Source organism: Eubalaena glacialis, chromosome 8, assembly GCF_028564815.1.
Source record: "Eubalaena glacialis isolate mEubGla1 chromosome 8, mEubGla1.1.hap2.+ XY, whole genome shotgun sequence".
Lineage (NCBI taxonomy): Eukaryota > Metazoa > Chordata > Mammalia > Artiodactyla > Balaenidae > Eubalaena > Eubalaena glacialis.
Window position 1 is genome coordinate 116,191,233 of NC_083723.1, and position 12,252 is coordinate 116,203,484.

The 12,252-nt window shown below is 39.3% G+C and overlaps 1 protein-coding gene across 1 annotated transcript in view; it reads right to left on the reverse strand.

Moving 5' to 3' along the window:
* Window positions 1–12,252, reverse strand: part of DENND11 (DENN domain containing 11) — a 54,660-nt gene that overhangs the window by 21,129 nt on the left and 21,279 nt on the right. The window contains exon 3 of the mRNA XM_061198113.1: window positions 11,349–11,507. Coding sequence (XP_061054096.1) covers window positions 11,349–11,507 — 159 coding nt within the window. The remainder of the gene's footprint in view (window positions 1–11,348; window positions 11,508–12,252) is intronic.

Below are 12,252 nucleotides of genomic sequence, written 5' to 3' on the forward strand. Positions count from 1 at the left end.
AAAACAGCAGATTACACGTTCTTCTCAAGTGCGCAGGGAACATTCTCCAGGATAGATCACATCTTGGGTCACAAATCAAGCCTCAGTAAATTTAAGAAAATTGAAATCATATCAAGCATCTTTTCTGACCACAACGCTATGAGATTAGAAATGAATTACAGGGAAGAAAACGTAAAAAACGCAAACACATGGAGGATAAACAGTACGTTACTAAATAACCAAGAGATCACTGAAGAAATCAAAGAGGAAATCAAAAAATACCTAGAAACAAATGACAATGAAAGCACGACGACCCAAAACCTATGGGATGCAGCAAAAGCAGTTCTAAGAGGGAAGTTTATAGCTATACAAGCCTACCTAAAGAAGCAAGAAAAATCTCAAGTAAACAGTCTAACTTTACACCTAAAGAAACTAGAGAAAGAAGAACAAACAAAACCCAAAGTTAGCAGAAGGAAAGAAATCATAAAGATCAGAGCAGAAATAAATGAAATAGAAACAAAGAAAACAATAGCAAAGATCAATAAAACTAAAAGCTGGTTCTTTGAGAAGATAAACAAAATTGATAAGCCATTAGCCAGACTCATCAAGAAAAAGAGGGAGAGGACTCAAATCAATAAAATCAGAAATGAAAAAGGAGAAGTTACAACAGACACTGCAGAAATACAAAGCATCCTAAGAGACTACTACAAGCAACTCTATGCCAATAAAATGGACAACCTGGAAGAAATGGACAAATTCTTAGAAAGGTAGAACCTTCCAAAACTGAACCAGGAAGAAACAGAAAATATGAACAGACCAATCACAAGTAATGAAATTGAAACTGTGATTAAAAATCTTCCAACACACAAAAGTCCAGGACCAGATGACTTCACAGGTGAATTCTATCAAACATTTAGAGAAGAGCTAACACCCATCCTTCTCGAACTCTTCCAAAAAATTGCAGAGGAAGGAACACTCCCAAACTCATTCTATGAGGCCACCATCACCCTGATACCAAAACCAGACAAAGACACTACAAAAAAAGAAAATTACAGACCAATATCACTGATGAATATAGATGCAAAAATCCTCAACAAAATACTAGCAAACAGAATCCAACAACAAATTAAAAGGATCATACACCACGATCAAGTGGGATTTATCCCAGGGATGCAAGGATTCTTCAATATACGCAAATCAAGCAATGTGATACACCATATTAACAAATTGAAGAATAAAAACCATATGATCATCTCAATAGATGCAGAAAAAGCTTTTGACAAAATTCAACACCCATTTATGATAAAAACTCTCCAGAAAGTGGGCATACAGGGAACCTACCTCAACATAATAAAGGCCATATATGACAAACCCACAGCAAACATCATTCTCAATGGTGAAAAACTGAAACCATTTCCTCTAAGATCAGGAATGAGACAAGGATGTCCACTCTCACCACTATTATTCAACATAGTTCTGGAAGTCCTAGCCACGGCAATCAGAGAAGAAAAAGAAATAAAAGGAATACAAATTGGAAAAGAAGAAGTAAAACTGTCACTGTTTGCAGATGACATGATACTATACATAGAGAATCCTAAAACTGCCACCAGAAAACTGCTAGAGCTAATTAATGAATTTGGTAAAGTTGCAGGATACAAAATTAATGCACAGAAATCTCTTGCATTCCTATACACTAATGATGAAAAATCTGAAAGAGAAATTATGGAAACACTCCCATTTACCACTGCAACAAAAAGAATAAAATACCTAGGAATAAACCTACCTAGGGAGACAAAAGACCTGTATGCAGAAAACTATAAGACACTGATGAAAGAAATTAAAGATGATACCAACAGATGGAGAGATATACCATGTTCTTGGATTGGAAGAATCAACATTGTGAAAATGACTATACTACCCAAAGCAATCTACAGATTCAATGCAATCCCTATCAAATTACCAATGGCATTTTTTACAGAACTAGAACAAATCATCTTAAAATTTGTTTGGAGACACAAAAGAGCCCGAATAGCCAAAGCAGTCTTGAGGGAAAAAAACGGAGCTGGAGGAATCAGACTCCCTGACTTCAGACTATACTACAAAGCTACAGTAATCAAGATAATATGGTACTGGCACAAAAACAGAAACATAGATCAAGGGAACAAGATAGAAAGCCCAGAGCTAAACCCACGCACCTATGGTCAACTAATCTATGACAAAGGAGGCAAAGATATACAATGGAGAAAAGACAGTCTCTTCAATAAGTGGTGCTGGGAAAACTGGACAGCTACACGTGAAAGAATGAAATTAGAATACTCCCTAACACCATACACAAAAATAAACTCAAAATGGATTAGAGACCTAAATGTAAGACTGGACACTATAAAACTCTTAGAGGAAAACATAGGAAGAACACTCTTTGACATAAATCACAGCAAGATCTTTTTTGATCCACCTCCTAGAGTCATGGAAATAAAAATAAACAAATGGGGCCTAATGAAACTTCAAAGCTTTTGCACAGCAAAGGAAACCATAAACAAGACGAAAAGACAACCCTCAGAATGGGAGAAAATATTTGCAAATGAATCAACGGACAAAGGATTAATCTCCAAAATATATAAACAGCTCATTCAGCTCAATATTAAAGAAACAAACACCCCAATCCAAAAATGGGCAGAAGACCTAAATAGACATTTCTCCAAAGAAGACATACAGATGGCCACGAAGCACATGAAAAGCTGCTCAACATCACTAATTATTAGAGAAATGCAAATCAAAACTACAATGAGGTATCACCTCACACCAGTTAGAATGGGCATCATCAGAAAAACTACAAACAACAAATGCTGGAGAGCGTGTGGAGAAAAGGGAACCCTCTTGCACTGTTGGTGGGAATGTAAATTGATACAGCCACTATGGAGAACAATATGGAGGTTCCTTAAAAAACTAAAAATAGAATTACCATATGACCCAGCAATCCCACTACTGGGCATATACCCAGAGAAAACTGTAATTCAAAAAGACACATGCACCCGAATGTTCACTGCAGCACTATTTACAATAGCCAGGTCATGGAAGCAACCTAAATGCCCATCAACAGATGAATGGATAAAGAAGTTGTGGTACATATATACAATGGAATATTACTCAGCCATAAAAAGGAATGAAATTGAGTCATTTGTTGAGACATGGATGGATCTAGAGACTGGCATAAAGATTGAAGTAAGTCAGAAAGAGAAAAACAAATATCGTATATTAACACATGTATGTGGAACCTAGAAAAATGGTACTGATGAACCGGGTTGCAGGGCAGAAGTTGAGACACAGATGTAGAGAACAAACGTATGGACACCAAGGGGGGAAAACTGCGGTGGGGTGGGGATGGTGGTGTGCTGAATTGGGCGATTGGGATTGACGTGTATAAAGTGATGTGTATAAAATTGATGATTCATTAAAAAAAAAAAAAAATTAACATAACCACCGCGGCATTATCTTGCCTAACAAAATAATGTGCCTTAATCCAAACTAATATCCAGTCCACTTTCAAATTATACCAACTGTCCCCGAAATGTTATTTTACAGTAGGTTGTCTGAATCATGATCTAAGCAAGGTCAAAAATGTGGTTTAAAATTAATCCTTTAAAATTATATAGCAGTTCTCCAATATCTTCAGATTAATAAGAAATAGTCATAGAAAAGACTCTCTAACTAGGAAGATATCGAAGCCAAGAGTTATAGATGAAATATTAACAAATAACGTTAGGATATCATAAGTAAGAATAAAAATAAAACATGGATTCAATGTTTTCAAAAATCAAGTCTAGGGCTTCCCTGGTGGCGCAGTGGTTGAGAATCTGCCTGCCAATGCAGGGGACACGGGTTCGAGCCCTGGTCTGGGGGGATCCCACATGCCGCGGAGCAGCTGGGCCCGTGAGCCGCAATTACTGAGCCTGCGCGTCTGGAGCCTGTGCTCCGCAGCGGGAGAGGCCGCGATGGTGAGAGGCCCGCGCACCGCGATGAAGAGTGGCCCCCGCTTGCCACAACTAGAGAAAGCCCTCGCACAGAAACAAAGACCCAACACAGCCATAAATAAATAAATAAATAAAAACATCTGATTGTCTTTTAAAAAAAAAAAAAATCAAGTCTAGTTAATTTATATAAAAGTCATTGCTGCAGTCAAGTATCACCCATGCCTAGACCTGGGCTTACATCACTACGCTTCTTTCTTTTCCTCATACCTTCTCATGCAAGTCCTTCTCTCATGTTACCCTGAGCCCTCTTTAATCACCAAACTGCAAAACCATTCTAGCTATGACTCAAAATCTAGAAGCCATAGGAATATTATCGAACTCAAGGAAGAAAAACATCTGCATGACAAAAAGTAATGTTAAAAGACAAACGAAAAAGTGGAAAAAATATCACAAAGAACAAATCTCCATATTACACAAAGAACTCCTAGAAATTAATAAGAAAAAGCCAACGATCAAAAAATAATGTAGCAGGGCTTCCCTGGTAGCGCAGTGATAAGAATCCGCCTACCAATGCAGGGGACATGGGTTCGAGCCCTGGTCTGGGAGGATCCCACATGCCACGGAGAGGCTAAGCCTGTGCGCCACAAATACTGAGCCTGTACTCTGGAGCCCACGTGCCACAGCTACTGAGGCCCGCGTGCCTAGAGCCCGTGCTCCACAGCAAGAGAAGACACCGCAATGAGAAGGTCACGCACCGCAACGAAGAGTATCCCCCGCTTGACGCAACTAAAGCCCGCGTGCAGCAATGAAGACCCAATGCAGCCAAAAATAAAGAAATTAATTAATTAAAAAAATAATAATAATGTAGCAAAGGCTCGGAACAGTTCACAGAAGAGGAAATATAAATGACTCAAACACGTATGAAGGTGCTCGTCCTCACTCCTAAGAAAAACGCGAATTAAAATTATACTCAAGTACCGTGTTCTACCAATCAGAATGCCAAAAATCCACAAGTTGTATTTTTGTGTGGGCAATGCTGTGAGGAAACAGCATTCTCTTGCATTACTCCTGGGCATGTAAAATGGTACAACCTCTATGTAAAGCAATTTGACAATATCTATTAAAATTACAAATACATATGCTCTTTGAATCACCAATTTCATTTCTAGAAATTTAATGTACACATATACTACTCATGTGTGAAATTATACTTGCTCATAGGTATTCAGTGCAGCATCCTTAACAGCAAAAGACTGGAAACAACCAAATGTCTATCAGTAAGCGACTTGATAAAGCAAGCATGGTTCTTTTATACAGGGCACGTAATACAACTGTGAGAAACAATGAAGAAGCTCTCCATGTACTAATATGAGAAGATTTCCCAGATATATTGTTGAATGAAAAAGGCAAGGTGCAAACAACATGTATAACATGCTACCTTTTGTATGAAAAGAGGAAAAATAAGAATATACATTTGTATTTGTATATACACACACAAGCTTTGGAAAGATACATGGGAAGTCAGCAGTGATTACTGGGATGATTGGATGGATATGGGAACTGGGTGAAGACTTCATTTTATGCCAGTGGTTGAGACTGCCACTCTCTTCTTCCCTTAGTAACAGAACCTTCCAAAATTTAGCTGGTCACATGGCCACCCAGTTAAGGACCCCATTTCCTAGACTGTCTTGCTGCTAGGTGTGGCTAGGAACTAAGCACAGGTCAATGAAATGTGGGCAGAAGTGTATGTTCAATTTCTGGGATTCCTGTGTGTTTCCCCTTCCTGCAAGACCTAGTAATGGTGAATCAACTTTTACCATGTGGGTGAGGACAATACTCTAGCAGATGGCAGGATACAAAACAGAAAGACTTGGGTCCCAGAAAGACCCAGTGAAACAAAGCCATCTACCACACTGGACTACTTCCCTTACTCTGGGATTGTCATGCTAGAAAAGCTGTACTTCTACCTTGTTTGAGTCACTGTATTTCGGGTTTCTTTGTTATAGCAACTTAGCCTGGATTTGACTAAAGCAGAAAATGATATTTAGGAATGATTTACCATAGTATCAAAAACCACATTGTAGCATTGGCTTAGTAGCTAGAAAGGGAAGATGGCTAAAAAAAAAAAAAAAAAAAAAAAAAAAAAAAAAAAAATTGCTAGAACCTCAGTAACTTGGAAGACGGGCCTTGTATCATCTGAACTTGTAACTTTAACGGAAGCAGTGAGAAACAGAGCACTGATAGCTCCTTGATGTTTTTAGTTTTTAGTAGTTTTCATCTTACTACTACAAGAGCAAGATGAAAATAAGCAAGACTTGGTCAGTTTGCAAGCAGAAATGGTGGGATATACAGTGTAAGGGTGTACATTCTGAGTTCTGCAATATAAATTAATTGAGACTTGAAATATTTGGGACCCCACGGGACTGAAAAAACCAATTCCTCTATACCCAAAAAGCAGGAGATAACCTAGAGAAATGGAAATAAAAACAAAAATAAACAAATGGGACCTAATGAAACTTAAAAGCTTTTGCACAGCAAAGGAAACTATAAACAAGACAAAAAGACAACCCTCAGAATGGGATAAAATATTTGCAAATGAAGCAACTGACAAAGGATTAATCTCCAAAATATACAAGCAGCTCATGTAGCTCAATATCAAAAAAAAAAAAACACCCCAATCCAAAAATGGGCAGAAGACCTAAATAGACATTTCTCCAAAGAAGATATACAGATTACCAACAAACACATGAAAAGATGCTCAACATCACTAATTATTAGAGAAATGCAAACCAAATCCACAATGAGGTATCACCTCACACTAGTCAGAATGGCCATCATCAAAAAATATACAAACAATAAATGCTGGAGAGGGTGTGGAGAAAAGGGAACCCTCTTGCACTGTTGGTGGGAATGTAAATTGATACAGCCACTATGGAGAACAGTATGGAGGTTCCTTAAAAGACCCAGCAATCCCACTACTGGGTATATAACCTGAGAAAACCATAATTCAAAAAGAGTCATGTACCACAATGTTCATTGCAGCACTATTTACAACAGCCAGGACATGGAAGCAACCTAAGTGTCCATGGACAGATGAATGGATAAAGAAGATGTGGCACATATATACAATGGAATATTACTCAGCCATAAAAAGAAACGAAATTGAGTTATTTGTAGTGAGGTGGATGGACCTAGAGCCTGTCATACAGAGTGAAGTAAGTCAGAAAGAGAAAAGCAAATACCGTATGCTAACACATATGTATGGAATCTTAAAAAAAAAAAGGTTCTGAAGAACCTAGGGGCAGGACAGGAATAAAGACGCAGACGTAGAGAATGGACTTGAGGACACAGGGAGGCGGAAAAGTAAGCTGGGATGAAGTGAGAGAGTGGCACAGACATGTATACACTACCAAACGTAAAATAGATAGCTAGTGGGAAGCAGCCGCATAGCACAGGGAGATCAGCTCAGTGCTTTGTGACCACCTAGAGGGGTGGAATAGGGAGGGTGGGAGGGAGATGCAAGAGGGAAGAGATATGGGGATATATGTTTATGTATAGCTGATTCACTTTGTTATACAGCAGAAACTAACACAACATTGTGAAGCAATTATACTCCAATAAAGATGTTTAAAAAAAAAAAAAAGAAAAAAAAAGCAGGAGGTAAGAATTTCTCTCAAAGCCTCTATGAAACTCTCCCAGACACGGGAGTCTGCCCATTTATAAAGCCCAGATTTAGGCTACAGTCTCAAGGTAGTTGCCATTAAAACCAGGGAAAGATAGATACGCCAAGAACAGTGACCAGTAACTAGGCCACCATCTACTGACTTAAAAACTAAGACCCAGAGGAGATCTTTGCCAGTGGATATTTTTACGTGGGATTGACTGGAAGCAAACAGACCAAGAAGCCTATTCAGTTTTTGAGGGAACTGTATTGTCACATTCTTGTCTACGGCCATAGCACCCTGAAATCGCCGGATCTCATCTGTATTGTCATGTTCTTGGCCTATATAAGCCGCTGACTTCTCAACCCTAGACCCCCAAACCCACACCAGCAGGAAACATGTTCCAAAGCCATGCAGCTTTCCCCAATGTTCACCAATGCCTGCTTCAAAAGTGGTTATGGCACAAAATGGATAAAGAACCCCCAGAAGGCAAAGCCAGGAGCCGTGGAGGAAAACGGACAAGGGGATTCTAGTGAGCAGAGCCCAGGTGTAGCCAGGAGCATGGCACTCTGTGAGGACAAGGGGTCTTTGCCATCCCTGCTCAGCAGAATTTCATTGTTATTATGGACTAACGACCGCTCATATTATTTCTCATTCTTCTTTTTCAAATGGGAGCTTGTATTGTGGTTCCTTTTCTACTTCTATTCTGCATTTGGGAGGTGGGAATGGAGGACGTGACAGTTCTTTCACAGCTTTCCAGGATAAGAGAACCATGTCCTGATTGCCTCAAATCACACAGAAACCCTGGATTTCAGACTAGAAACATGAACCAGATGAGACTCTATGATGTCTCGGGGTGGGAGGAATGTCCTCTATGTCTGGGAAGAGGAGTACACACGGATACCGAGGTCACCAGGGGGGCAAACTGAAGCAGAGGCTGCTAAAATTTCCTCCAGATCCATTCTTCTCTTCTTCCTGTTTGCAACAGGAGCCCCCGAATTTTAACTGGTCACAAGGTCACCCAACTACAGACTACCTTTCCCAGTGTCCTTTGCTGTCAGGTGTGTCTTTGTGATTGAGGACTTGACAATGGGATATGAGAAGTGATGTATGCAACTTCCGGGTCCTTCATTCCTCCCTACGGGCTGGAATGCAGACATAGTAGTGGTGAGCAGCTTCAAGCAGGTGAGAAGAACATCTTAGAACACAAAATCACTCTCAGGATATGGTAGAATAATAAGAGAAGCAGCGTGGGCCCTGAATTGTGGGGACGGCAGGCTGCTCACCCTGACCACCCTCCTACTTCTAGAACATTACATGGGGAAGAATCTTCTATCTTGTTTGAGCCAGTGTATTTTGGGGCCTCCGTTATCACCATTTAGCCAGGACTCTAATATAATACCTCCTTATAATTTTTGGCTTTTGAACCACGAGAATGTATTGCCTCCTTGGGAAATTAATTTTTCAAAAGCAGTAATAATTTTTTTAAACTGTCAAGATCCCAATAAAAAAAATTTTTTTTTTAAATTCAATGTTACTTCTGAGACACAAAACTGAGGAAATACTTCAAATACAGAAAAATATGTATCACAGCTCCAAAATGTAGAGGAGCAGTTAAAACAATTAGAAGCATGCTAACTGCTTAACCATAGGGAATAATCGAGTAAGCTAATGGGACAGCTCTAGCACTACAGAGCTACTAAAATAACCATCAAAATGAAAAATATGGAGAACAATGGGCAGAAAACATATACATAACTGGTGTTCCTGAAGAAGAAGGGAAAACGCAGAGGAAAAGTTGAGTACTTTATTGTAGAAGAAAAGGTTCCTGAAATTAAAAATAAATGTCATATCTATAGATAAAAAGGGACAAACTATCCCAGAAAAAAACTGTTCAGAAACATCACAGATAAAGAATCTATAGGGATCTAGACAAAAGATACTTCTCTGAAACAACCAATATCAGAATATTGCTGCACAATATTTATAGCATCCTGAGAGGAAGAAAGAAAAGATTTAAGGATCTTATACCCAGCCAAGAGTAAAGGTAAAAAACCAATACTATCAAGCATGCAAGATTTGAGAGAAGGCAGCACCCATGATCCTTTCATGAAAAAAAAAAGAAACAAAAGATGCTTGATGGCAAAATCTAACCAACCAAGAAATAAATCACGGGCTCTGGAACGTAGCAAGCCACAGTTAAGCCCTGGATGTGGTCATAAACATATAACTGAGACTTAAGAATCATGGGAATTGTGATTACAGAACTAAATGTAATAAATCTCACAGTCTATGAAAGTTGAGAAGTAAAGTCGGGGAGGCGTTCTGGGAAGAAGTATAAGATACCTGACCATCTACAACTAGAACACAACCTAAAAACACCAATGACACCTATACAAAGATTTGTGCACTTTATTATATACACGTTATTTCTCAATAAGAATGACACTGTATCTTCATGTTTTGCAGTCTTTTTTCTTAACTCTGGAGGAACATTCCAAGAAATAACATATCTTACTGTGAAAAAAAATTGAAGTTTGACAATTCCTTCAGTTTCACTTACTCTTTTTCTCTGATATATACAAATAAATATATTTCAAACTAGCCTATTTGATAAAATTAAATCTTCATAAAATATTAATCCTATTTTTGTAAAATTATGTCTCTTTTAGAATGGCATTCGCTGAATACTGACAATGGATATCTCACTGGGTGTTAAGATTTGGAAGAATTGTTAAAATTCATTTGTACGTTCACATAAATTTTTCAATAAAACATTTTTTTCCCACAATTTCATATTCTTTCAAAGATGATCAAGATAGACTATTATATCAAAAATTAAAATAACAATAACTTTTAAACGCATATGATATAAAAGTATGTATGTCCTATGGTGCCAAGTATGTATATATTATTTTAAAGTACACACACATGGGACTTCCCTGGTGGCGCAGTGGTTAAGACTCCACACTCCCAATGCAGGGGGCCTGGGTTCGATCCCAGGCCAGGGAACTAGATCCCATATGCATGCCGCAACTAAGAGTTCACATGCCACAACTAAGGAGCCCGCAAGCCACAACTAAAGGAGCCCGCCTGCCACAACTAAGACCTGACACAACCAAATAAATAAATAAATATTTAAAAATAAATAAATAAAGAACACACACATGCATACCAGAAGAGAGGCAAATGTGCCAAAATTTTAACAGTGCTTCAGGGCTTAGGGGTAGATTTTTCCTTCAAAATCTGAAATAAAATTAGGTTACTCACATGATGAAAAAAAATGAATTAATAGTTTTGCAGCTTCTGTTAAAAATTCCCTTCCTATTACCCCCCAATGATAATAATTACCTCCAATAATAAATAATTAGGCTTAAAAAAAAGTTGAGAGTCTATTTGCCTGGGGCAAGGAGATAATTACTGTGGTTTAAGGTAAGCAAAGATCACGTCAATGTCAACAAATTAATTCAACAAAATTGATGACAATATTAATATAAGCTGAAAGCAAAATCTACCCCAGCTTTCATTCGAGGATGAAGAATCATTTACGCAGGACGCTGGTTGAAACACAAAGACCACCACCCGAGGTGTGAGACTCAGCCATGGATGCTCTTGTGAGGCATCTGCCGTTCTGATGTACAGCCTTTACCCCTGAGGGCTCATCACAGCACACCAACTGGCAGAGCCCTGCTGCCTCTGCCCTCCCTGCACCCCACCCCGTATGTAAGCCACATACCGAACTTGGTTCTCCAGGAAGTGCATGTACCGGTACAGCAGGGTGTAGGATGGAGAGAGGATGCCCACGGATTTCATCCGGGCGCCACGCTCCAGCTCGCTTTCCACAGGCATGTTGGCGAAGCAGGCCAGGCCAAAGAAGGGCCCCTTTCGGAAATAGCTAAAATAGACCCAATGTGTAGCGTGGCTCGAAATCAGAGAGAGAAATTTCATTTTACTTTGTGTTTTGCCTTTGAGATGCAGTCGCGAGCAAAAGACATAACTGTGTCCAGGGCTCTACATGAGAAAACTCAGCCTGAGAAAAACCTTTTTTAGAATCTCAGGGGGACTATCAGCCCAAGCCCCTCAACCTCACAGATGGGACAACCAAGGCTCAAAGAAATTGTGGAACTCGCCAACGGTCATCCCGCTGGAGCCAGGACTTGATCTGTGCAAGGCCTGCTTCTCAGCTGCCCATGACCATGGTACCGCCCTTCTCCTCCTGCACAGCAACTGACCTGATGGCGGGACCTCTGTTTTATTAGCATAAACGGTGTTGACTCTCTCCTCGCTTCCTGAGTCTCTGATATTTTAAATAGAACATTTGACCAGAGCTGTCACTTTGTTTCCTTCCCCTTTCTCACACTTATGTCTGTCATAGTTTCAGCCCAATGAGAAGATGAAAGCTACTCCATCACCCTTACATTCTTTCAACTTGCTCCTCACAAGAATCTTAATTACAAAGGACTACAAACTGGCCTTACTTAAAGCTCGAATTTCAAGTTTTAGCACATACATGTCTTAAGTTAACCCAAATGCAACCGAAACTCTATTCCTTTATTAAAGCCAAACCTCAAGCAAGGCCCAATCATTTCTCAGGAAAGGAGAGAACCTCTATGGCAGGAGTTCTTAACATTTTTGGATCA